The sequence below is a fragment of the Oreochromis niloticus genome, linkage group LG17 (genome assembly GCF_001858045.2).
Source record: "Oreochromis niloticus isolate F11D_XX linkage group LG17, O_niloticus_UMD_NMBU, whole genome shotgun sequence".
NCBI lineage: Eukaryota > Metazoa > Chordata > Actinopteri > Cichliformes > Cichlidae > Oreochromis > Oreochromis niloticus.
Genome location: NC_031981.2, coordinates 35,261,918 through 35,289,686, shown reverse-complemented (window position 1 = coordinate 35,289,686; position 27,769 = coordinate 35,261,918). Strand labels below are relative to the sequence as shown.

The 27,769-nt window shown below is 40.4% G+C and overlaps 2 protein-coding genes across 14 annotated transcripts in view; both read right to left on the bottom strand.

The window, feature by feature from the left end:
- LOC100696399 (interleukin-15 receptor subunit alpha) overlaps positions 1-11,000 on the bottom strand; it is a 26,853-nt gene extending 15,853 nt beyond the window's left edge. The window contains exons 1-2 of the mRNA XM_025899451.1: positions 10,898-11,000; positions 8,940-8,987 (exon numbers count right to left, since the gene is read on the bottom strand). Coding sequence (XP_025755236.1) covers positions 8,940-8,987; positions 10,898-11,000 — 151 coding nt within the window. The remainder of the gene's footprint in view (positions 1-8,939; positions 8,988-10,897) is intronic.
- A 5,035-nt stretch (positions 11,001-16,035) lies between these two features.
- il15ra (interleukin 15 receptor subunit alpha) lies at positions 16,036-27,747 on the bottom strand. 13 transcript variants are annotated; one of them, XM_013264382.3, is made up of 8 exons: positions 27,547-27,735; positions 26,784-26,981; positions 24,231-24,287; positions 24,106-24,153; positions 21,888-21,983; positions 17,893-17,994; positions 17,172-17,256; positions 16,036-17,067 (listed from the first exon to the last, which is right to left on the bottom strand). In XM_013264382.3, exons 1-8 carry the CDS (start codon positions 27,614-27,616, stop codon positions 17,019-17,021), a joined length of 705 nt encoding a protein of 234 aa, XP_013119836.1. In that variant the 5' UTR covers positions 27,617-27,735; the 3' UTR covers positions 16,036-17,018. The 13 variants fall into 13 exon arrangements, with proteins under 13 accessions (XP_013119836.1, XP_013119837.1, XP_005460458.1 ...); XM_013264383.3 differs by having other exon boundaries at positions 17,893-17,991; XM_005460401.4 differs by having other exon boundaries at positions 21,888-21,968.
- Between the last annotated feature and the right edge of the window lie 22 nt (positions 27,748-27,769).

The following is a 27,769-nucleotide window of genomic DNA, read 5'->3' as shown; positions in this document are numbered from 1 at the left end:
TACTGACCAACATTTATTATTTGATGTTTTTCAAGGAATTTTTCTAATCTTGAATTAAAAAGTTTTTCTAAAATTTTTGAGAATTGAGGCAGTAGAGAAATAGGCCTATAATTGGTAAAACTGTGTTTGTCATTACTTTTGTATAGTGGTATTACTTTTGCAATTTTCATTTTTTTTTGGAAAACAACCAGACTGAAATGATAAATTACAGACATATGTTAAGGGACTAGCAATATTCAGAATAACCTGTTTAACTACAGACATATTTATGTCATTCAATGGATTATCCATTGAAGACTTACTTTTACATTTTAATGTGATATTTATTACTTCTTGCTCATTTGTAGCTGGGATGAACAGTGAAAAGGGATTTGATTTTATATTACTGATATTTTCATTTTTTTGACACGGGATGTCCGCTGCTAGTTCAGGGCCAACATTTATAAAAAATTTATTGAACCCATCAACAATGTTACTCATGTTGTGATTTTCACCATTTGCATCAATGAAATATTCAGGATATGATGTTCCAGAAGATCCTTGTTTAATTAAGTTATTTAACACATCCCAAGTTCCTTTTATATTGTTTTTATTTTCATATAATCTTCTTCTATAATAAAGTTGTTTACTCGTTCTTATAATATCAGTCAATTTATTTCTATATGCTTTATATCTTTGTTCCACTTCTTTTGTTTTAACTTTGATGAACGGTTTATACAGATTGTTTTTCTTTTTGCAAGCATTGATAATTCCTTTTGTGAGCCAAGGACTTTTTATCTTTTTTTTCTTTGTCCTGTGTTCATTTACAGGACAATGTTTATTGTACAACACAGTGAAAATATCCAGGAAATTGTCATAAGCCTTGTCCACATCTGACTCTTCATACACCAAACTCCAATCTTGTTGTGCTAAATCGAAATTGAAGGCATGAATTGCTTCTTCATTTATTGTTCGCTTTGCTATGGTAATCTTGGTATCTATTTTTTTAAAATCACAGTCACACAAAGTAAAAACTGGTAAGTGGTCAGTTATGTCACAGACAAGCAGGCCACTATTAATTTGGAAATCCATGACATTAGTAAAAATGTTGTCAATAATAGTGGCGCTACGTGATGTTATTCTGCTTGGCTTTGTTATTGTTGGATATAGTGATAAGCTGTACATCGTGTCAGTAAAGTCATCAATGGCTTTTAACCTTGTTGGGTTTAGCAAATCAATATTAAAATCACTACAGATGAATAGTAATTTTTGGTTCACCGAAGCAAACATTTTTTCTATCCATTCATTAAAAGTGTCAATACTTGAACTGGGTGTCCGATATATGCAACTTATTATAACATTTCTCTTTTTTTCATTCATGATCTCAATAGTCAAACATTCCAAAATTCCATCAATAGCCATAGACATAGTTGTTACAACATTATATCTTATAGAGTTATGAACATATATAGCAACCCCGCCGCCCGCCTTGTTTAATCTATTCATGTATTTTAAATCATATCCATTCAAACAGAAATCTATTCCTTTATCGACATTGAACCAAGTTTCAGTGATGGCTATAACACTAAAGGGGTGAGAAAATTGTTGCAAGTAGTCCTTAATGAAATCAAAATTAGAGTACATACTTCTACTATTAAAGTGAATTAATGAGAGCTTCCCGTCTAGGTTGATTTTTTTTTTTCATATTGTTCCTGCGTGAAATAATTACAATTTTTAACAAAAGAAGAGAGAAAATTACTTTCAGAATCTATTTCTGGGTCTATTATATTATGCTCCTTTTATTCACAATCTAGATCAATTACTTTCTGTTGGAGAATTGATTTCAACGTGTCCATGTCATTTCCTGGTGTAATTAGAGATGTTGGTGTATTTATCATTTTTGATTGTCATTAGAGTTATATATTACCTCGATACATTAGTGTCAGTTGTACTTGTCCAGGTCCTCCATGTTCCTCACTATCAGTACTTTTGCCTCTTCTGGTGTCCCGTTTAGCTTAATGAAGATCTTGCAGTTTGTTACCCATGTATGTTGTATTTTACAGTTCTTCTTCAGTTGCCTTGCCTTCCTTGCGATGTCTGCGTTTTTTCGTGTCAGATGCTCATTAATGAAAACGTCCGTGCCTTTCAGTTTGCGTCCTTGTTTCAGCAGTGCGACCTTGTTCTTCCGATTGACGAATCTCATAATGACGGCCGGCGGTCTGTCGCTCCTCCTGGGCATGCTTCTACATGCTCCAGGTCCATTTCTATCCCTTTGCTTTTAAGGAAGGACGCCACCTGTTGCTCCACCGAGCGGGTCTCCTCGTCGCTGGGCTCCCCGACGTTCCCGGCGGCTTGATTTTAATACCGCTGATGACCACGTCGTTCGTACAGGTGTACTGCTCCAGCTCATCCACCCGCCGCTCGAGATCCATGATTCGTCTGTCCTTCTGGGTATTTTGGAGGCGTAGCTGTTTCACCTCCTCCAGAAGCCCCAGAAGCAGCTCCTGCTGCGCCCTGACTGCGGCCACGTCTCCGCACAGCGCTCCGAGGGAGGTTTTTATGTCCTCGACCTCCTCTGGTGTTGGGCCTTTCTTGGGTGGCATACGGTCTTTAGTTTGTGTTACTCGTGAAACTCCGATAAAATATTTGTCTTAACCAGCCTTTCCAGTCCAGGGGTCCTTTCTTCTTTTATTTAACTGGCGAGCTAGCAGCTGCTGGTAGCTAATGCTACCGTAAACTTGCTAGCTATCTCCCAGTTAGGGAGCGCAGCCCGAAACACTCCGGTCGATAGAACTGGTAGAATGTTGGTTGTCCTCTTCTTAACCAAAGTCCTGTTTGCCGTTTTAGAAGTTACAAAATACAATGCCCGTTGATAAGCAGCGACTGTAGAAACCTAGCATTTCAATCCAGTGTCTTTCCACAACCGGCCTCCGCCATCCCATGAACCGGATTGTGCCCGTTTCGAACCGGATTGTGCCCGTTTCGGATTGTGCCCGAGTCCGACTTATTGCCAGCTATGCAGACCAAGCTCTTGCAATGGTTGTATAAGGACTGAATGACCCGGAGCAATGGGCCAGACACCCCATACTCCCGGAGCACCCCCGACAGGACCCCCTGAAGGACACGGTCGAATGCCTTCTCCAAATCCACAAAACACATCCTTGAGAGGATAAAGAGCTGATCCAGTGTTCCACAATCAGGATGAAAACCGCATTGTTCCTCCTGCATCCGAGATTCGACTCTCCAGCACCCTGGCATAGACCTTCCCAGAGAGGCTGAGGAATGTGATTCCCCTGTAGTTGGAACACACCCTCCGGTCCCCTTTCTTAAAGATGGGGACCACCACCCCGGTCTGCCAGTCCAGGGGTACTGCCCCTGATCTCCATGCAACATTGTAGAGGCGTGTCAACCAAGACAGCCCTACACCATCCAGAGCCTTCAGGAACTTGAGGCGGACCTCATCCACCCCAGGTGCTCTGCCACCAAGGAGTTGTTTAACTGCCTCAGTGACTTCGCCCCCAGAGATTGGCGGGTCATCCCCTTCGTCCCCAGACTCTGCTTCCACCACGGAAGACGTGCCACTGGGATTGAAGAGGTCCTCGAAGTATTCCTTCCGCCACCCCACAATTTTCTCAGTCGAAGTCAGCAGCACTCCACCCGCACTATACACAGTGCTGGTAGAACACTGCTTTCCCCTCCTGAGTTGCCTGACGGTTTGCCAGAATCTCTTCGAGGCAGTCCGAAAGTCTTTTTCCATGGCATCTCTGAACTCCTCCCACACCCGAGTTTTTGCTTCAGCCACCGCCCGCGCTGCATTCCACTTGGCCTGTTGGTATCTATCACCTGCCTCCGGAGTCCCACAGGCTAACCAAGCCCGGTAGGACTCCTCCTTCAGCTTAATGGCTCCCCTCACCTCTGGTGTCCACCATTTGGTTCACGGATTACCACCACGACAGGCACCAACTACCTTGTGGCCGCAGCTCAGTGCAGCAGCTTCGGCAATGGAGGTGCTCAATGTCCCCAGTCTCCCTCAGAATGCTGTTGAAGCTCTGCAGGTGGTGTGAGTTGAAGATCTCGCGGACCGGGGCCTCTGCTAGGCGTTCCCAGCACACCCTCACTGTACGTTTAGGCGCGCCAGGTCTGTCCAACTCACCACCAGGTGGTGATCAGTTGACAGCTCAGCCCCTCTCTTTACCCGAGTGTCCAAAACATATGGCCTCAGGTCTGGTGATACAATTACAAAATCGATCATCGACCTGTGGCCTAGAGTGTCCTGGTGCCACGTGCATTTATGGACACTCTTATGTGAGATTATCTCAGATAATAGTTAATATAGATAATAATAATAATAATAGTTTTGAAACTTGAGCCTGTGACCCCAATAAATTCATTTAGATATGGTCTTGAAATAGGCCAGAGATGTTTCACAGACGGCTGCAGAAGCCCAGACATATTTCTCAAGGACTTAATGATAATATCCTGTGAACTAACATTAGCAAAAATATCGTCCATTACCACACTTGAACTTCAGTAATTCGGGAGTTAAATTAATTTTAATTAATTAATTGTATTTTATATGCTGAGGGCACCAAAGTCCTGCACCCCAGGTATTTTACAATTAACTTTTTAAAATCCAGTTTCAAGTGCAGAGAAAGGCTTATTCACCTCTTTGACCTTGGTATTAAAACCTTAGATGGCACCTGCACAACTCTTATCACATTTTACCAGTGCTCACATCAAACAGCCCGGTTTCTGTTTTAGTTCCTCCTAAATTATTTTAATATGTAACACCCGTCCCACGTTCTATTGAGAGGGGCCCTGCGTTCCTGTCAGGGCTCTAGAGTGTGACCAATTATGTCACACATGCAACCTAATTTCTCAATAATGTGACTAAAAAAAAAAAAAATCTTAGGTCACACTGGTGCGACCAGCCGTTAGAGTAAAAAAAAAAAAAAGTTTCGTGGTCCAGGTATTCCTGTAGGCCAGAGGTGGGCAACTCCAAGCCTCAAGGGCCAGTGTCCTGCAGGTTTTAGATGTGTCTTTGATCCAACACAGCTCTATTGTTAAATTTGAATCAGCTGTCACCTCGCAAACACGCAAACCTCTTTACCGTGGGTGGTTGTCTGTGTAGTGGTTCCTTATTCAAGCACTGTGCTTGCATTCTGCATCATCTGGGCAGTGGAAGCTGTTGCTGAGAAGAAAAAACCCACCTCTATTATTACTGTAAAAACCCTGACCACATCTCATCTCATAGATTAGTTATAGCACGAATTATCCCTCTGTTATGAAACCTGTGTTTGTTCCATTACCCCTATTACTAAAAATTCATAACTGTCTTCACACATGCATGGAGTGTTATACTTGGTTCGATTTTACATTAGTTAGCTTCAACATGCCACGTATATTACAATAGCTGAAAAATACATGCAGGATTTAGTCTTAGAAAGGGAAATTAACATTTTGCTAAACGAAATGTTAAAAGGAGCTGGAGTCGTATTTGTTGCTTCCAGATGAATTTTCCTCTGAGATTAATAAATACAAACAGCAACAGGATCCATATGAGCATCCCCAAAAGGAGTGAGCTGTGCACATTTACACTTGTCACATCACAAGTAGCTTCTTGTCTTCACTCATTCATGACTAAGTGATTAGTTAGCTTCAACATGCCATGTATATAACAATAGTTGAAAAATACATGCAGGATTTAGTGTTAGAAAGGGAAATTAACATTTTGTTAAACAAAACTAAATATAGCAACACTACCAGAGGTTTCTGTTACTGGATACATTTTCATTTGACATGGACAGATGTTCTTCATTTCCATGATGCTAAAATCATAAATAAAGCAATAAAAACAAATTTTGTTGATGTCATTTAATGCAGATTTGCTACATATTAAATCTTTTTGTGTTGTTGTAGTACTTGAGGTTTCACTACAGCGAACCATTTCCTTTAATAGTAGTTGCACTGCAACACCTCTCCTGGACTACATGGAGAGTCATTTCACCCAAATTACCCAGTTCAAATTTAGACTTTTAGGAACGTGCTCACTGTACACCTACATAGCCCGTGTTACATCTACTAGTTTTAACATTCCAACCTCCAACACTGCAATATATCAATAAGAATAATAACTTAAACTAAAGGGAAATTCATGTGTCTGATTTAGTTCATCTGCCATTTGTATGAGAATTAAAAAGCCTGATGGGTGCAGGTACTGGGTTTTGTTTTGGTTCCATAAGAAGTTGAAAAATAGGTGATAGAAGTAAGATGAGAATTCATTTTGATTCAGTAAAAGGACTAGATGTTACAATCCCTGACAATGCATTGCTTTTAATGGAGAAAATCTTGGGGGATGGCTGTGATGGGGAAAAGCAGCTCAGAAACTTTAGCAGCGGCACACATCGTTGTGTGCCTCAACTTTCGTTCTTTTACCCAAGCTAATCTGCCATTTTTCCTTGGTTAGGTTTAGGGATTAGAGATCTGTTCTAAATTATTAAAATTTGGGACACATTGTCAGTAGTGGACCTTGGATTCATCGGGTGTTTCGGCCATTATCATTAGACACCCTCATCCAAGGAGGCCCTGCCAGGGTTGATCAGGCCCCGGAGTGTGTCACTGGTTTATGTTAAAATTGTTATTTCTCTTCTTCACTCTTCTGTTTAGTTTTCTACAGTTTATTCTATCTATCCACTGCAACTGAGAAATACTTACCTCTTTAACATTTATGGAGCCTGATTTCTTCAAAGGGACAGAAAAGGTGATAGAGAGGAGTAAGACAAGTAAGTAAGATAAGATAGGAGAGAGCAGAGAGGAGAGCCGGAAGGGGGGTGCCCGATCTGGCTTCCCACACCTCCCCGCCGGATCGGGCTGTACGCTCTACCTCCCCACTGCCTCCCAGAAAAGGGATGAAGAGCAGAGGGAAGAAGAACAAAATATTTTTCATTCCTCCTTTTAGTTTCACTACCATGAGGTTAACTGCACAGTCCCCAGGAGGCCCTGAGACAGCTGTAGCAGTCAATCAGCAAAACTTCTAATGTTATGTTTTACCCTTTTGACGCCCCCTGTTGAGGCAGGCCCACCATAAGTCGATCAATCCTTGGCATGTGTATCGCGGTTAGCTGACTGCCTGAGCTGCCCAAGTAATGTCAGCCCTTTTTAGCCATAGCCAGTGACTGGTCCTCTCAGCAGTGTTAGCTAATTCTCTTATAGCCTGCCGTTATGCCGGTCCTCTGATCCCAATCTCTCTAAGCAGTTTTGCTGTTGTACTGGCAACAAAGCCCCTGCACCCCACTTCCACAGGGCGCACCTTGATCTTCCAGCCTCTGTCCTCTGCCTCAGCTGCCAAGTTGGCATACCGCAGCTTCTTATGCTCAAATGCCTCCTCAATTGCTTCCTCCCATGGTACCGTCAGCTCAATGACATACGCAAGTTTTTGGGAGTTAGACCAAAGGACGAGGTCTGGTCGCAGAGTAGTTATTACAATCTGTGTGGGAAAAATTAGCCTCTGATCCAAGTCCACTTGCATTTGCCGATTCCTGGCAACCTTCAGCGGGCCCAGGTCCGGAGTTGAGGGGCTCGTTCTCAGCTTGTCTCCCTCCCGGACAAATGCTGATGAAAACTGATGCTCCTCTTGCTTCGTGAAGGGTTGAGCATTGATGGATTTCCTTTTGCCCTCAACTTTCTCAGCTAGACACCTGAGGACCTGGTTGTGTCTCCATGTGTATCTGCCTGAGTAAGGCTAGTCCTACAACCAACCAAGATGTGCTTGAGTATGGCTGGGACTGTACACAGGAGTCAGGATGGGTCCTTTCCAAACCACATCTGCAGATTTACTGGGGAAGGTAGCACATCGTATGCCGCTCGGATGATGAAATTTAGTCTATTAGACTCCATTCCCTAGATTTCACTCCATGAGAGTTTCCTCTTTTCAACACTCTCCCAATTCATCCAGCGACCCTGCTTGGCCAGCGCTATGGCTCTAGCATGTCTGGCTGTTTCCTCCTGTCGTCGCACCTCCTCCACTACCATTTTTCGACGTTTGGTTACAGATGCCTGTTGCCACCGAGGTGTTACTGCTCCAAAACCATGGACCCACCATGTCCCAATGTCGAAGAGCAGATTTGGCCAGTAGCACAGATGTGGCCGGGGTCCACTTCCTCCCCGTTGCTAGGGTGGGAGCAGTGCCTCTCGCTATGGGATCCCGGGAGTCTGTGAGTGACATCTCAAGCCTCACTTTTGCACATTTAAACTCCTCTACCAGGCTAGGGATAGGCAATGCCAGTATCCGGTCGGTATAGAGTGCAACGCTGCTGAGGCATTTGGGAAGTCCGAGCCACTTCTTAACGTAGGAGCTCACAAGCCTCTCTAGTCGATTGGCATGATTGAGTGAGACACTGTTCCTCTTCTTTTCCTCCTGACTAGTAGCTTCATATTCAACATTCTCTGTCCAGTGTATCCACTATGCCTGCTCTGCACACGTCCAAACCATCTCAGCCTGACCTCTCTAACTTTGTCTCCAAACTGGTCAACTTGAGCTGTCCCTCTCATTTCCAATCCTGTCCATCCCGGTTCCTCTTAATGAAAATCTTAGCATCTTAACTCTGCTACCACCATCATGGTCTTATGTCTTTTTATCAGTGCTGCCAACTCCAAACGATATGTCAGATCATTAAATATACATAGATATTACTAACAAACATTGCTGCAGCTACTGTAACAATCACTGCTAATAAAACGGCTCTAAAACATAATTAGTGTTTTATTTTTGTTTTGTTATCACTACTGGTGAGAGTTTGATTCTAATAGAATCACTGACAGAGTAGGTACTGATGGAGTCATGGGAAATGTCAAAGCAAAACTGCAAAATTAAACCATTATTGATCATGCACACCAACAAATTATGAGTAATACTATTTTCTTTTCTTTTTTTTTAGCAATACAGATGGACGAACACTTACCTTTTACTTTTGTTGTTGTTGGACGTGTTGTGGTTATCCTTGGGTCTGCTGAAACACAATAAATAGGTAAAACATATTTAAAACACAATTAAGTTTGTCAGGCTCCAAAACCTGTTGTATAGATGGGGATGTTAAAGTGCAGGAGGTAGAGCAGGGCATGTGCTAATCAGAAGGTTGGTGGTTTTATCCCCGGCTGCTCCAGTCACCGTGCTAAATATCCTTGGAGAATGAATGTGTATGAATGCTAGATAGTAAGCACTTGTGTAGAAACCATAGAACAAAGTGCTTGTGTGAATGAGGCAGGTTATATAAAGTGCTTTGCGTACTCAGAGTAGAAATGTTCTATATAGGAATCAGTCCATTTACCATTTAGATCCTACTCTTATCAGTGCAAGCACACATACCCTAGTTTGTAATGCAGCTTTTCTCTGATAGATTTATCGTCTCCACTTTCAAGCTAAAAGTATTGCAGACTTTCAAAAGCTCTACAATTAGACAGTCACATCGTTTACTATGCATCACTCAAAGCTCTACATTTCAGTGTTTGCTGATGATGTACTTCTCTACACTCACACTATGCCTAGTTAAATCAGTTTCAACATGTTTAAATCTCAATTACAAATGATTTTTCCTCATTTTGGGCATGTTACTGCAAAGAACACATCTGTCTGTTGTCCACATACTGAACACTAACAGCCAACCTCCGTGGTATGTAAATGGTAAATGGACTGATTCTTATATAGCACTTTTCTACTCTCCCGGCGGACTCGGAGCTCTCTATACAACATGCCACATTCACCTATTCACATTCACTTTCTTCTATGATTTTATGTGCTTACTAACTAACATTCACACACATTCAAAACGATTCAAAACGATTCCAATTTAGTAACACGCGCACGGTGGGAAGTTTTATTGATCCGACATTGCTTTTGCGTGTCAACTTGAATTTTAAAGCTTTTCTGTGCATTTACTTGGTTACTGTGTGGGCATGCACTCTGGGAACAAACAAAACAAATCCGTTTTAAGTGTTGCATGAATAACGATTTTTCACAGAGTTGGTCTTTCACAAATAACCGAATTTGTGATCAGCTTTCCCAACTCTCCTTCTGGATGAATTCACTGAGAATGAAAGGAAGCTCAACTTTCTCCAAAACTTTATTACACTCAGGTTTTTCCCCCTTTTTGATCTAAATATTTGTTAGATCTGTTATTTCAGCTTTTTAAGGCTGTGAAAGGTTGACAAATACACTTTAAACATATAGGAAATAAATAAATGGATAAATATGATTAAATATAAAAGCCAGATAGAATGTAGCACATTGTCTTAACATGTTGGACAGGGGGGATTAAAACACGCTAAAAGGACATTAGCATTCATGAAAGAAGTGTAGTTTGGACACGGAAGCGGGGTTTATACGTCATCACTTAACAACCACGATCACCTGGGGGGATCGTGGCTCAAGAGTTGGGAGTTCGCCTTGTAATTGGAAGGTTCCCGGTTCGAGCCCCGGCTCGGACAGTCTCGGTCATTGTGTCCTTGGGCAAGACACTTCACCCGTTGCCTACTGGTGGTGGTCAGTGGACCCGGTGGCGCCAGTGTCCGGCTGCCTTGCCTCTGTCAGTGCGCCCCAGGGTGGCTGTGGCTACAATATAGCTTGCCATCACCAGTGTGTGAATGGGTGGATGACTGGTTGTGTAAAGCGCTTCGGGGTCCTTAGGGACTAGTAAAGCGCTATACAAATACAGGCCATTTACCATTTTATCATTCATACTCAGATGGATGCATCAGAAAGCAACTTAGGGTTTCCCAAGGATGGGGGAGTCAGGGATCAAACTACCAACCTTGCAATATGTGACCTGCTCTACCTCCTAAGCTGCATCCATATTACCTCAAAAATGTGTAACTGAAACACAGGATGCAGCTTTCTTTTAGACACACAGACAGGCTGACTTACGTGTACACTGTAGTGTTGGCTCAGTCCAGTGTACACCAACTTCATTTGCGATGCATCTGATGAAATTTGACGTTCCCACTACCGTTGCGTAATTACTATACATTTGTAGAAAAAATGGCTACCAATTTTAAAGCAGCCTTGTTGTGGGGGTTTAGTTAAATTTCTCGGAGGAATCTCTGGACATTGACAGCTGTTATGTGTAAGAAGAAAAATGAATATTTACAATATCATAAAATGTAAAATAAAGTAAATAATAACTAATCTTATTATTTGTTGTAGATCATTATAAGGCAGATTTTAACCTTATGGCTAGAAAATAGAATTAATAGTCACCTGATGAAATAATAAAAATGTAATGCTATCAGGTTAACCTATTAATTCTAAAATCAAACTCAAATTCGTCCACATCCAAAGTGATACAAAATTGTGAGTTTCAGCATTTAGGTCTTAAGATTGACAAATATGTGCATGTAAAAGCATGTCTTTCTTCAATCACCAATCTTAATTGCTCAAATGTTTGATCTTATACATACATTAATGATTAATTTTGAAGGTTGTGATGGAAAAATGATTTCTGGTAGCCTGTCTACCTGAATCTAATTTGTAATTACACATAACAAATGTGGAAGTTTTCTTTTCTTTTTTTCTTTTTCTTTAACTTACCGCTGCTGGAGAATCTTGCAGCTCCTGGCAGACAAACTATCATAATGCACACACAGAAAGAAAGAGAAATCAGATCCATCTGACACGTCGATCCTGACTTAAACCACGTTCTCCACATAAAGACAGACCGATCAATATCCCAATCCCTCCTGTCAGTGCACTTATGTCTCTCTCACACCTTACTCATGCCACTCCTCTAAAGTCTAACGTCATTTAGGACTGCACAGCCCTTATTTGGTTGTTAAGTGATGACGTATAAACCCCTCTTCCGTGTCCAAACTACACTTCTTTCATGAATGCTAATGTCCTTTAGCGTGTTTTAATCCCCCTGTCCAACATGTTAAGACAATGTACTAGGGGAGACCGGGGATAGTTGTAACATTTTTGACATTTCTGTCTGTAAATCGGAGCTCTTTTAAGGTAGTGGATTCAAAATGTAATACAAAGTATTTACATGTCTCTGCTATTAAATAGTGCAGCTATTTTCTCTGCAGCACAATTACCCATTGCATGGTATGGTCTCAAACACAAAGAGTGAAATGTTACAATTAACCCCATAGTCTGGGTTAGTTGTAACATATCCTGGGGTGAAATGTAACACAATGAAATAAGGGTACTAACAAAACATTAACATGTAATCTTTTTTATTCAACACATGAATGCACTTAGAGCCATTTATGTAGCTGTGTGTGTGTGACAGAATGCATAAATCTAGCTTTTGAACATATTCCAACCCCCCAAAAAAGACAAATTATGGAATTTTCTGCAACTGAATATTTCATTAATTTTGGTTGGTCTTCCTTGAGCTTGGCCTCATTGGCTCAGTGGGCATTATAACCTACAACTCTTGCATCAATTTTGAACATAACAATGAAGCTAAAAAAAATGTAGTTGTTTACCAGCATCGCAATTCCATTACTTTTTATCATGGCTTACCTTGGTGTGGTTTGCAAAGTGCTTCAGAAAGATGAGGAAATCGGTTTCTTGCACCCATCCTGATTTATTTCCACTACCAATACTTCCTACTGGCCCATCTCTGACACAGTGGTCTGCATAATGTATGTGTGGGAACACAAACAGTGGAGGAATTGTGTTGCCAATGGCATTAACCGCATATACAAAGGTGACCAGTGAACCTCTCTGCTGATGTCGTTGCCCCAACTTGTTTAATATAAGTTAAAGTAATAGTGTGGTAAGTTGTAACATCTGCATTATTGTTACAACTAACCCAGACTCCTATAGCCATGAACTAGCCAACATTACAGCCAACGGCTAAAACATTAGCACTAAAGACCTACACAGAATATATCCCCATAGACATACAAATAACATAATTTAAGTTTGATGAGTTTAACTGCAAAGCAGATAATGCTATTAGAAATTGAAATAAAGTAGAAAAACTTACTTTTTGGCATACAAATTACTTTTTTTCGTGTTAAATTGTCTGTGTTTGACAAAATGTGCTGATTTTTCACATGTGATAGCAAAACTGAATTGGGCATGCACAGGATGAATCACATCATTTGAAACTTAGCCCTGATTGGAGAAATTGGAAGTGTTACAACTGACCCACGTTACAACTATCCCCGGTCTCCCCTACATTCTATCTGGCTTTTATATTTAATCATATTTATTCATTTATTTATTTCCTATATGTTTAAAGTGTATTTGTCAACCTTTCACAGTCTTAAAAAGCTGAAATAACAGATCTAACAATTATTTAGATCGAAAAGGGGGAAAAACCTGAGTGTAATAAAGTTTTGGAGAAAGTTGAGCTTCCTTTCATTCTCAGTAAATTCATCCAGAAGGAGAGTTGGGAAAGCTGATCACAAATTCCGTTATTTGTGAAAGACCAACTCTGTGAAAAATCGTTATTCATGCAACACTTAAAACGGATTTATTTTGTTTGTTCCCAGAGTGCATGTCCACACAGTAACCAAGTAAATGCACAGAAAAGCTTTAAAATTCAAGTTGACACGCAAAAGCAATGTCGGATCAATAAAACTTCCCACCGTGCGCGTGTTACTAAATTGGAATCGTTTTGAATCCTTCCCCAGACTCACACTCGCTAATAGCCTCCACTAAATGGACTGATAATGATCATGAATGTATCATGGAGACGCGCACCGCTAAAGCAAAGAGCAGGGGACTTTCGGTAACGTTAACAGCAGAGATACTGAATGCTTTGTTTAACAGCATCATTCGTGCATAAGATGAGCTGACTGTTCCCGTTGGACTCTTGGCAAGTTGCTTGCTTGCGCACCCTCACTGGGCAAAATCCACAGACCGCGCTCATAGGTGTGGTTAGTTTTACGGGTGACTCGCAAAAGTTGCCGTTTTCTAAACACAAGCGCAGTCAGTTCATGTCAATATAAAGCGCAAAATATAAGCCGTGCTTTTTTCAGCGGTTTGGAACGTTTTTAAATCAGTTTGTGCGCTTGATATCATCATCATTTCCCATTTCGTTTTTCCTGCCTGCCAGCCAGCTGTGACGTTGTGATATTACTCATATAGTGTGAATAATGATAGAAAAAAATAACAATAGTAATAATAATATAATAAATTCAATAAAAAGATACATAGAGAGCGCTCATAGAACTCACCTTAGAAAAGTAAACATGTTTGGCGAAACAGTGCATTCAGATCATAATTCTGATTGAAAAGCTGCCGGGCAAGACAGGCTAAAAACAACAAAAGAAAACATTCTCCTCTCGGTATTTTGAATCTTGAAAAAGGAAATAAGCAACAAGGCAAGTCACACTAATGTTTCAGATGTGTGCCGGATAACATTCAACACAGCGGTTGGACGTTACAAAGAGCAGAGTCTGCCCATCTGTTCGTCCGAAATCTTCTCAAGTTGACTTCCAGTGGAAAGTCAATTAAACCTGAAAGTCTCTTTGACGGACACTTCAGGTTACTGCGTTAAAAAAGTTACATAGTGACAGCCACACAAGCGCGTTTTAAAGCGGCTCTGTTTGCCAAATTATTAACAAATTATTTTTGGTTCACACTTTGAGTCATACCTTTGTGTATTTTTACAGAATGTACATATAATGTAGTATGACTACTTTTATATACAGTAAGTATACGATTTAGCAAAGGTATTTCTACTACAACTTTAAGTTAATGAGCATTTGTTCTTTAAAACTGTGGGTAAATCTCATGAGGGGACTGCAAGGCTTAACAGTAGACCCCAGTCTGTGGGCCTCTTTCATAAACATCCTTATCAGAGAATTCTGGCCAATTGGTGATTACCAAAGCTAACATGTGTGGATGAAATCACAGCTAAATACGCTTTAACAGTGGGAAATGCTCTCCCCTCATCTAGTATATCATGAAGGAAGGATAAGACATTTGTACTCATGTGTGAGTGAAGTGGTTTTGTGGAAAGAGCTCCTGTACTCTGAATAGTCTCTTTCACCCTCTGACTCATTTCAATTCAGCCTGTCATGTACCAAGGCCAGAGTGCAAGACACTGCATGTGGATGAAAAATTTGCCTGTGTGCCTGTGATACCAGGTCCTTGTGCAAAAGCAGTGCCCACTGCTTGCTGCAGACCAGACAGGCTAGGTCCACCTTTCATAGCCTGCTGGAGCAATAAGGAGCTATTAAAATCAGCTGCTCCCTCATCCTGCATAGTACTGATATTATGAAGCTCGAGGGAGTCGGGGGGTGCATACAGCAACAACTTCGGCCGTGGGCACGCTAGTGCTTCCTCACCTATGGCGCACCCTGTGTTCTTAACAAAAACATGACCTTGCGCTTTTTATGCACGATGTGATAATATGATAACTGCAGCAGTGTGTGCGCAGTGGCTTCTTTTTGCACAGCTGCCGAGTTCAACATGCGTGGGTTGCTGAATTTCTGCGCAAACAGTTCAAGTGCACCCATGAAATTAAATTATTTGCTCGGATTAGATTTTTTTCCTCATGATAGAAAATAAATAACTCCAGTTATTTAAGAAATGGACATTAATATATTATTTCATTTTTGCATGGAGACTACTACGTGTCAAGCAATTTTACATCCCACAAAATAAAATATTTGAAATATTAGAATATTGCAGTATGTAAATTACTTTTCAACCCTAACTAGTCCGAGGATTACACGCCAAGGACAAGCAACCACATTGAGGTAGGAAAAGCAGTGCCCACTGGTCAACAAGGTCCAGTGGGCACTGCAGTCTTCCCTTGTGTAGATAAGCTACACAAAGGAAGTCTGCATTGACTACTGCATGATGCTCATAAACGCCCTTCATAAGTAGGGTAAGCACAGTATATGGAAGACCAGGAAAGTTAGTCCATGAAGTAAAGATGTAAATCACTTTCTAATGACTTTATAATTTGTTTACTTCTATGTTGATAAAATTATTATTTGATATGTTATCAGAGAATACAACTACTAATCCATCAATAAATACTTTATTAAACAATTAAAAGCCTTGATTAAATGATTCATGAATGCAGAATTAAAAAAAAAAAAAAAAAAAAAGCGCAACTCCATTGGGTCCAAAAGCTGAATTACAGATTCAGATTGCTTTCTGACATTTCTAAAAATTGTGTTCTCCCTACTGTAGTTCATTTCTTACTGCATTTCCTGTTTCCATCCACAGTAACATTTAATGAATAATTTAGCCTCTTCTTTAAGATCAATCTCCATGCTTAAGTGCAACTTGATGCACTTCGGCAAGTCTGATTTGTCTGACTTAACAAACACCCGTAGCTAACCAAGTGGCCAGTGATCATTTATCTAAGGGGCTATAATCCATTTGCCAGGTATAACTAAGGACCCATTACAAACAAATTACCAAGTGTTTGAGCAAAAGGTTTAGCAGCTCCAAAAGAAGACATGCTGTTACTGGCCGAAATAATACTCTGCAGAAAATTGAACAAATAATTTGGTCTGTTTGTGTCCATCTAGCTCACCAACTGATACTGAAGATATAATACTTTCCTAATTATTGTTTTTGTACAAGGGTTCATCTCTGTGATAAACAGAGATATAACTGCATCAATGCCTGGCTAGAGACAACATTTAGTTTGAGTAACTCAGTTTTGGTATTTTCATGAGAGCTGAATAATAAATAAAAGAAAGAAATAAAACACTTCCCACCATAGCACCAGAGCAATGGTTGACCCAGAGGGATGTTAACCGTAAAGTTCCTCATATAGAGTTGTTTTTTGGTTATGTGAAGCTAGAAAGCTATTAAGAGGAAAGTTTCAGATTGAGCCTCTTGGGCTGCCATATCAAGATGGCTGTGATTCTTTGGAATGACGTCCACAGAAGTTCAAATGGGTTATCAAGCACCGATGACAACCAGTCCTATGTGGAGGTAAGAGTCCATTCTTCACTTAAGGGATGTTGCTTTTGGTAAAACACTGCTGCAGCTCTCTGTGACTGCAAAGTCAGTGTGTTGTACTGGTCCACTCCAGGTAGGCCAGGACTCATGCATTCAGTGTTCACAGATCCTCTGGGTCCTGGTTCACTGGGATGTGCTCTCTTCGCCTCCTGAGACCAAAAAAGGACAATCAGGATTGAAATGGATTATAACCAGCCAAGTGCAAAATGATGAGTATATAGAAAGCTCATCCAAAAAGTACTTTTGTTTTTACCTTCGATACAGTAAGACAATCCCTGCAGTACAGAGAATCACCAGTAAAACAGTGGTGACCGTTGCCGCTGTGGTTGTTGCAGGGTCTGCAAATGGGGAGAGAAAATCCTTAATGTGCTCTGATTCAGTTTCTTCACTGAAAAGAGGTATAACATGACTGCATCTCATCAAATAACAATTCCAAGTCTGCTTTGTGAGTTTTAAAACAATCTCAGTGAATGTACCGTCCTAAAAACGTCAATGAGGGAAATCTACACTGCGTGTCTGCACTGGCCTTCACCATCTCTAAAACGTCTTGCTTCACAAACAGCGTTTAGCCTCAAGTGACTCCCTGCTTGTCCACTGAGAAGTTACATCACTGACTTAAAAAAAATATAAATAAATAATAATAATACTACAGACACTCGCATTACTCCCATTATGACCACCTGCCTAATGTTTTGTTGGGCTCCCTTTTGCTACCAAAGCAGCCCTTACTTCCAAAGGAAGTCTAGCAAAGTATCACAGTGGGGCCTGCATGGATTAAACCAGTTTGACCCACACATGCTTGAGGTTTCCACTTGCTTTCTAATATATGCCACATAACAGGTGCCGTGATGGAGATAAGTGTTATTCACATCACCTGTTAGTGATCATAATATATATATGTTATGGCTGATCAGTGTATTTAATGAGATTATCTCAGATAAACAGCATTATTAGAAATTACTTCTCAAGCTTACCAATTTTGAGTGTAGAAGGGGTGGTGTTGTCAGCTCTTCTTGGTGACACTGTAGCATTCTGGATTGTGTCGGTCTTTCCTGTTGTCTCCATCACAGTTTCTGCTTTTCCAGTACAAAAAAAAAAAAAAAAAAAAAAAAAATTTTATACAAAGTAGTGCTATTTAAAGGTAAACGACATGATCAGTGTCATGCCTGACAAGTTTCTTATGCATCTACATGCTGCTTTGTGAAATGCTGGGGGAAAAGCAGATATCAAAGGCTAAGCTTTTATGTACCACTCCAAAGATTAGAGTGAAATCCAGGCTGCCTTTATATTCAGAAGTGCAATATATCTCTGTGAAACCCTATATGGACAGGATTAGATTACAACAAAGATCTAACTCACACCATTGTGACTGCTTGGGTGTTGGAAGTTGTATGAGAGGCTTACACCATTCACAATGGATAAATCGCCCAGTTTTGTTCACCATTTTTAATCAGTAAATTACCACAAGATGGGGTAAGGTTGGGTGGCAGTGCTTTTTACAACCCTTATTGCATTTGTGGATTATATAACCTATGCTTTATTTCACAGGCTTACCAGCTGGAATCCAAACATACACATCCTTCTGTGACAGAGCTCAGCTAGCCAGTTAACTCTTTGAAAGTCTGCCGATATTTCTCAAACCATCCTTGGCTCATCACAATTGATTCTCCCGAGTTTGATTCTTTTGGTAATCTGCAGATTCAGGTGTGGACAGTTACTGCATCTGCTCAGCAGGGGGAGCTTCCAATGCAACAGGTTTTTTTTTTCCTGAACAAAGTGTTTTTCCTTTAGAAATCCTCACTTAGCACAAATATTTCTTCATAAATTTTTAACAGAGTGAATAATATCGTTACATGAAAATGGCTGTGTCACCATTTCAAGTCAAATGATTTTTGTTGTTATTTTGTTTGGCTTTTTGCAAAGAGTCTTAGTACTTGAACAGCAATCTGAACTTTTGGCTCTCAGGAATTACTGTGTTTAATATGATAATCAACTAGTGTTACAGCATTTAATGACAAAGAATAGTATAGGTCCCCTTTTAAATAACTGCGTTAAACATTGCAACGACAGCTGTCTGGATTCAATGGAAGAGATGGCACATTAGTAGCTTCAGCTGTTGTTTCAGTAATGGATATCTGTACTGCTTTTTAAAAAAACAAAAACAAAAAAACCAAACAAACAGTTGCAGTTAAATTAAATGGCCATCCTCAGTTCTTTGCAGATGACACGATTTTATATGGTGAGGGCACCAAAGTCCTGCACCCCAGGTATTTTAGAATTAACTTTTTAAAAGCCAGTTTCAAGGGTAGAGAAAGGCTTATTCACCTCTGCCTAAGACTTTGACCTTGGTATTAAAACCTTAGATGGCACCTGCACAACTCTTATCACATTTTACCAGTGCTCACATCAAACAGCCCGGTTTCTGTTTTAGTTCCTCCTAAATTATTAAAGCTTTCCTTTGGAAGTACAGCAACCAGAGATGCACAATCGTTGTCTCCCCCTGACCCGTGTGTTTAGAGTTTAGTTACATGGCCTGCACCCATTTACCATTTCCAGTGTACATCTCCCTTTCCCCTATCACCATTTGTGATTGAGTTTTAACTGGAACTGCTTTTGACGTTTGACCGGTATACAGCTACTGCCTGTTATGAAACAGATCTGAGTTTCAGACTTTGCTCCCTCAGTCTCCTATGTCCTGGCTTTAGCATGACAGGAAAGGAAGAATCAAAGTTTTAAAGACTAACAACCTTTTTAATGGCACTGTATCATTCAACACCCAACCTAAAACCCCCCAAAAACAAACAAGTGTTCTGTTAACGCTGATGATTGTGTATCACAACAGTGGAGATTCTCATGTGGATGTAAAACCTCAGAAACCACTTCAGTTCCCTTTTCACATCCTATTTACAGTGCACAGTCCATTAAGTGCCCATCCCTAGATGTCCCTTATATCATCAATGTAGAAGTAGTTTCTGCTACAAGACTTTTTTTTTTTTTTTTTTTTTTTTAAATTTGAGATTTTTAACCAATTACTTGCATAGCAAAGGATTTTAGCATGCTGTAGACTAGCTGTGATAGTGCCTAAACCCATCTGCTTTCACCTTATACAAGTGACAAAGTGGTTTAGTCTGCTACATGACCTGGACTTGGTTGCACGGGGCAGTGGATTTATTTCTATAGGTGTCCGAACATGTAGCGAGTCAGGCCTTCGTTTAAGAAAACAAAAATCAGGATATGAAAAATAAATAAAGGACAGGGCGAGAAATGGCGTGATACAACATGAGGTCAGACTGAGGGAACTAAAAGTAATTTCAACGAAATTTGTCAACAGTTTCTATTGAAATTTTAGCAACAGTGAGGTAAGCATGGCATTGAGGAAGCCAGATTATTTTACCACAATTTATTTTTTACCACGATGACACTGAGTCACAGACAGATTTCGTTAGCTTTCACTAGCTCTAACGAAACATGTCCACACTGCATGGATTACTAAAGCACACAGTTTGCATCTGCAAGAACACGTATTGTTTGTGTTTGATTACTGGTCTGTATTATTCACACTTGCAAAGGACTGAGCGAGAAGATGTGATTGATGGTTTAGGCCGGCAGTGAAGACTACAGGATGTTAATATACGATGACGGTCCTATAAGTCTGCACAGTTTGTTATATGAACAGTTCATTACAGTCTCCTTCAAAGACTGCTACAGATTGGACAGTTGTTGGCTCAATTATTTGCTAAAAAGAAAGTAAATATCAAAAGATACATGAGTGACATGCATCAAGAAAGGACGGATGCCCACAGAGACTTTTTTCCTCACACCCATGAAAGGATTCTGTTCATCTCCCATGAAGACAGACAGACAGAGTGGGAGGAAGCTAGAGTAACCAGAGAGAACACACACACACGAAAGTACCCGGCCAGGTGGTGGAATCGAACTCAGGACCTTCTTGCTGTGAGGCAACAGTGCAAATCAGTCCCTCACATCCTTGAGGAGGAATTTTGCCCCACTCTTCTTTACAAGGTTGCTTTATTTCACTCAGGTTTGCCACCATTTGTTTATTCGAAGTACGGTCAAGTTCTGCCACAGCCTTTCAGTCAGGCTGAGGGGTGGGTCATTGCAGACCTCAGCAGCTATGCCTAGGATCACTGCCCTGACTCCATTTGAACCGAGCTTTAGCTGTGAGACAAATGGCCTCATATTTGACTGTAGAATACTTCAGTATATAGTGGAGTTCATGGTCAACTAAGGCTACGTCCACACCGATAGATTTGAAAATGGCGTTTTCATCTGAAAACACTCCGCGTCCACACTAGCGTTTTCAGTCGTTTTCACAGAGTTGTGCATTCACATTGAAACAGATGAAAACGCTTACGTTCCAGTCCTGCGCATGCGCAAAAGCAAGTGAGAATTAAAGAAAAGCTATCTGGAGCAAGTACAAACTGATATTCATTCTCTTTTTTTTGGGCTGTCAAAATTGAGAGCAATCAAAACAACCGCTGTATAATGCCCTCCGCTATCTTTCTTTATTTGGTCACATGACTGCATCACATGACTAAAATACGTCATCGTTGTAGAAAGTCCGCGTTTTCGTGTGTCCACACTGCGACGGGACAGCTGCGTTTTGAAATGTATGCGTTTTCAAAACGATGCGTTTTTCCTTGAGGAAAGCGCCGTCTTAGTGTGGACGGGGGGCCAAAACGGAGAGAAAATGATGCGTTTTCTAACAAAGACACATTAGTGTGGACGTAGTCTAAATCACTACAAAACAAGCCCAAATCATCACCATGCTTGACAGCAAGTATGAGACAGAGACACTGAATGCAGGAGTCCCTATAAGCAGTCTGGGGGATGTGGTTAGTCATGACTTTGGGCGTCTGTAACAACATCTCACCTGGCACAGATCACTTGAAAGCAACAGCTCAGCGGAAGCCAACTGAGACAGTACATATGAATTTAAGCTCTTTACCGTGGGTGGTTGTCTGTGTAGTGGTTCCTTGTTCAAGCACTGTGCTTGCATTCTGCATCATCTGGGCAGTGGAAGCTGTTGCTGAGAAGAAAAAACCTGCCTCTATTAATACTGTAAAAAAAACCCTGACCGTCTCTCATACTGCTAACATTAGTTATAGCATGAATTATCCCTCTGTTACGAAACCTGTGTGTGTTTCATTATCCCCGTTACTAAAAATTTATAACTGTCTTCACGCATGCACGGAGTGTGATACTCTGATTTTACATTAGTTAGTTTCAACATGCCACCTATACAACAATAGCTGAAAAATGCATGCAGGATTTAGTCTTAGAAAGTGAAATTAACATTTAACAAAATGTTAAGAGGAGCTGGAGTTGTATTTGTTGCTCCCAGATGAATTTTCCTCTGAGTGTAATAAATACAAACAGCAGCAGGATCCATATGAGCATCCCCAAAAAGAGTGAGCTGCGCACATTTACACTTGTCACATCACAAGTAGCTTCTTGTCTTCACTCATGACTAAGTGATAGTCATGAATGAGTAAACAAATTAACTATGACTAACCACATTTTCTGGAAAGCTGAGTTAAATTTCACTAAAACACACCTGGGCCTGATTGCTGCCAGATCTGTTAAAGAAATCACTCATTTAGATCCTGTCTGACAAAGTGAAGTACATGTCAAAAAGAAACATCATGCCAGAATCTAAAGAAACCGTCATGGAGTGGTGAGCCTACCAATATTACCCCAAGATCCCACAGGCAACTCACCCAGGAGACAACAAAAATATCGAAAGCCCCAACATCTAAAAAAAAGTGCAGGCCACACTTGCCTCCGTTAATGTTCATGATTCAGTACCAACAAGTAAAAACAAAAATCTTTAAGTTTTTGTTTTGAGTAAATGGTCTATGCACTGATGAGACAAAGGGTTGAGGTTTGCATCTCATTACATCTGGAATACAGCTAACAAAGCACTTCAGGAAAAGAACATCAGACCAACAGTCAAATGGTAGTGTGATGATCTGTGTCTTTTTTGCTCCTTCAGAATATGAACAACTTTCCATAATTGACTGAAACAAATTCTGCTCTGTCACAAAATCCTGTAGGAGAATGCCCAGCAATTTCATGCCATGAAGCTCAAGTGCACTCTGAAAATGATTTTTCCCTTAATGAATGAAATCATTAAAAAAACCAAACAAACAAAAAAAACCCCTGGCTTTCCAGGGTTATGTTTGTGTGATGATATGAAACGTGCAAGTATGACAAATATGCAAATAACAAATGAGGAAGGGGAGGGGTGGGGGGTTCACAGCCACACATCTACACAGCAGAAATGTAAACTGCCCCACTGATCATTTACAGTTAATCTGAGCATGAAAGCTGCTGTGAAATGAATGACTCATAGGAGCTGGGACGTTTTTACCTTACTGTTAGTAAGGGTCCAAACCATGTCCCATAATTTTAAAAAGTTAGTTCTTGAAGTGGTGATTATGATATCAAGATTGTCTGGTTGCTTAGCTGAGCGGTGTTGAACTATAATGATTAAAGCAACTAACCATGAGAACACTATTAGAAGTTTCTGTTACTGGATACATTTTCATTTGACATGGACCGATGCTCTTCATTTCCATGATGCTAAAAATCATAAATAAAGCAATAAAAACAAAATTTGTTGATATCATTCAAAGCAGATTTGCTACATATCTAATCTTTTTGTGTTGTTGTAGGACTTGAGGTTTCACTACAGTAAACCATTTCCTTTAATAGTAGTTGCACTGCAACGCCTCTCCTGGACTACATGGAGAGTCATTTCACCCAAATTACCCAGTTCAAATTTAGACTTTTAGGAACGTGCTCACTGTACACCTACATAGCCCGTGTTACATCTACTAGTTTTAACATTCCAACCGCCAACACTGCAATATATCAATAAGAATAATAACTTAAACTAAAGGGAAATTCATGTGTCTGACTTAGTTCATCTGCCATTTGTATGAGAATTAAAAAGCCTGATGGCTGCAGGTACTGGGGTTTGTTTTGGTTCCATAAGAAGTTGTAAAATGGGTGATAAAAGTAAGATGAGTGTAATATATACACACAGACTAATATTAGTCCTAGTGCCACACTCTTGAGACATTTAGTTTCCTTTTAGTTTATTAGTATTGGTTATAGGTCACGGCTTTTGATCATCACAATCATGCAAATAGAGAACTTACTGATAGCGGAAGTACTGATGGAGTAATGGGAAATATCAGTGCGACTCTCTGCAAAACCAAACCATCATTAAGCACACATGTCAGCAAAGTATGGCTAACACCATTTTCCTTAGACAGGTGCTTACCCGTTGTTGTTGCCCTCGTTGCTTTTGGTGGTTGTGTTGTGGTTATCCTTGGGTCACCTGAAACAGGACAAAGAAATGCATTTTTTTTTTTTTTTTTTTTAAACTGAAAGTGGGAAAGCTCAAAAATGTACTGTATGGATCAGAGACCTATTATAGATTATAAATCTATTATCACCGCATTCTGGCTGAACGTATCATTGATTTGACTAAGATCCAACTATACAACATGTCCAGGGTGTTCTATAGTTAGACAGTCACATCCCTTTTACTTTGCATTAATTCAGTTCTTCATTTCACTGCATTCTCATGATGTACTTCTCTACACATCACCTGTCTATCACCACACACACACTATGTCTTGGTTCTACCGACTTTCCTTCCTTCACTTTTCCAGGCTCTCCTAAACCTCCTCCCTGCTTCCACTAAAGATCGTAATGTCATCTATGAACATCATAGTCCACACAGACTCATGTCTGACCTCACCAGTCATTATCATAGCAAACAAGAAGCAGCTAAGAGCTGGTCCCTGATGTAATCCCACCTCCACATTGACCTCATTTGTTGCTGTCCTCATACGCTTCCTGCATCACCCACACATTTTTCCTGTGCCACTTCTGATTTCCTCATGAAGTACCAACCTTATGCTTTCACTAGATTAAAGACAGTACAACTTCTGGGGTATCTGGTGAAACAAATCTTAGGAAACAGGAGTACACAGCCTTGTGGGATGACAACAGGAAAGTTGGACAGCTAATGTGGCTAAGATTGAGTACAATCAGCAAGGCGGCAACTAGGAAAGTCAAAACAAATACAAAGCACAAGAGACAGACCACCAGAGTAAAACAGGAAATAACAGACTTAACCATACGAACTTGCAGAAAGATGACCATGAGACAAAACTGGAGCAACAGAAGAACTAAAAGCAAAAATAGAGACTGAAAAAGCATTAGATACTCATCTCCATCTGCATGATAAACAAAGAAAACAAAATGAACAAAAAAAACCCCCCAAAAGAAATCAAACCCATAACACTTAAGTCTGGGTACAAGACCCAGGGAAAGTGACATTTTATCCCCACTATAACTCTGCACATCACTGCCGTTCTTGTAAAAATAAATATCAGCACCAGTGCACTTCTTCATTCCTCGGGCATTATCTAATTGTGTTACACAGCGTCTCAAAAAGTCCACTGCACTCACTTCCTCCTTACTAATCCTCTGGATCTCCTAAGTTACTAAATGTCCTTCCTCTGTTCTCCCCTTCACATTTCCCTCTTTCATGAAACCTTAAAAGTGCTCCTTCCATACAATGTTTTGAGTCTATAGATTACATTTCATATTGCTATGCATGCTGGAATGAAAATCTGTTTCCTAGCGGGTGAATAAATGTTTGTAGTGTGTACAAACAGGTGCATGCATGAGATTTTCACTCTGAAACCACTCCCCTAGAGAAAATATTCCCTCATTTCCTTTTACAGTAGATAATGTCACCTTTTCACCAAGCTAGGCAGTCTAAAAAGGAAACTGCTCACCGGTGTCAGCTGTGACAACACAAAAACAAACCACATGTGGGTGGCTTTGCACTGCACCCAAAAGGAACCATTGCATTCTCTTATCTCTTGTACATTTCAGACTTCCAGCCAGACACCTGCCGTCAACAGTTCTAGTATGACTCTGCAGTTGATGATAAATCGGAAGGGAGGATGTGCCAGTGTACTAGAGAGCGTGGGACGGTTTAGTCAGCTGGTTTGAGCCGAACCATCTCGACACACGGGGCTGTCAGTACTGTTGATGTTTTATCAGTAAACAGTGGCCCAGTGTGACTTGTTCAGCCAGAGACTGACAAAGACTAAATAATCCACCGATAATCATGAGACATCCTTCAGTTGTGCCGCCATGCAGATTATAAAATTCCCGTGACACTTTGAGCAGATACCAGGCACCAGCCTACACTCTGCATTAATATTTTAAGTTCCTCTAGGGCATGCATGTAGGGGCTGGCCTTCTATAAACCGTCTCCACCCATTCATCCAGAGCGGACTTTCAGGGTTACCTAGCGATTCAGTCATCCCCTGGGGTAATGACTGAACGTAACAGCTCCCAGTTTTCAAAGCGGTAATGGATAATGATAATGGATTCATGTTATGATAATACCAGTACTACTACTTCTGAACACTCAAAATTCAGACTGTCAGTAGCTACTATTAGCTGTAATCTAAGAATCTCGGGTTATAACAAATACGGGTTCATTGATACTGAATTTTTTAAAAATTTATTTATTTTTTAAGGCCAAATCTAATGTGAATACTTGAAAGTTGACCAAGTGGGCACCAAGTGGAACTTTTTACACTAAAAGGAAAAAGAAAAGCAACAAGCCACAGTACCGCTGTTTCCAAATAACCTCAGCTTGGAACTTCAAGAGAAGTGAAGCCTCTTTGAACCATTCAGCTGTGTTTGGGACCTCATAACAATGTACTGGTCTACATATGGGTGGATAGAGAGATTTTTTCACTTTGATATGGTGTTAAGAAATGTACCAGCAAATAATACTTACGTATACACACCAGCCATGGTTCGCTCCACTGTGGAACAGCTCCCCGATCATTGCATCTGATTAAATTTGAGGTTCCCACTTGTCTCAGGTAGCCATCCTTACATTTGTAGCGAAAAATGTCACCTATTTTGAAGCAGCCTTGTTGTGGGAGATTTGTTAAATTCAACTTTGGGATTTCTGGACATGGACAGCTGTTATCTGTAAAAATTAATAATGATAACTTTTTAAAATAAAAATCATACGATTTAAAATAAATAACCAGTATATTTTTGGTGAATGGTGTACGTAAGTTCCATAGTACATGGCTATAAGTTAGAATTAAAGGAGGCGTTAATAAAAACTTCGACACCATCACATACACATCAGGTTAACCCCGATTCTAAGCCCAAAATTTAGCAGGATTCATAACGATACACTTGCGACTTTCAGCATTTAGGTTTCACTATGAAGATTTACGACACGGAACTGACTCCGAGACGGTGAGAAACAATGATTTACCAAAAAACAAACAAAACACAAATCAAGCCGCAGGTATGTTTTCAATCAGCAATTATCCCCCTCCGACATATCTCACTGGTGTAAAATGCTCAAGTGTGCGAGTTTATGCCTTCTATTTGAACGACTTGTTTTTGAAGGTGATCAAATTTTATCACTGATTAAAATTTGATTAAAACATAAAGAAAACAAATCGCGACATGCGCATTTAAAGCACTTTCTGGACGTACTCGCATGTACGCTCGAGTTGAAATTTGTTTGCACTTACCGCTGCTGGATAATTGAGGCCAACAAACTATCATAACGCAGACGGAGAAAGCCAGTGAAACCAAAGCCATCGGACACCTCGGTAGTGACTTAAAACATGTTCACTAAATAAAACCTGGCCGTTAAAGACCATCGTCGCTGTCGCCACGGTATTTCTTTGCGTTCACACTTTCGCTTTATATCATGCCACTCCCCTTGTGCTCGTGTGTGATCCGCCCATTTTT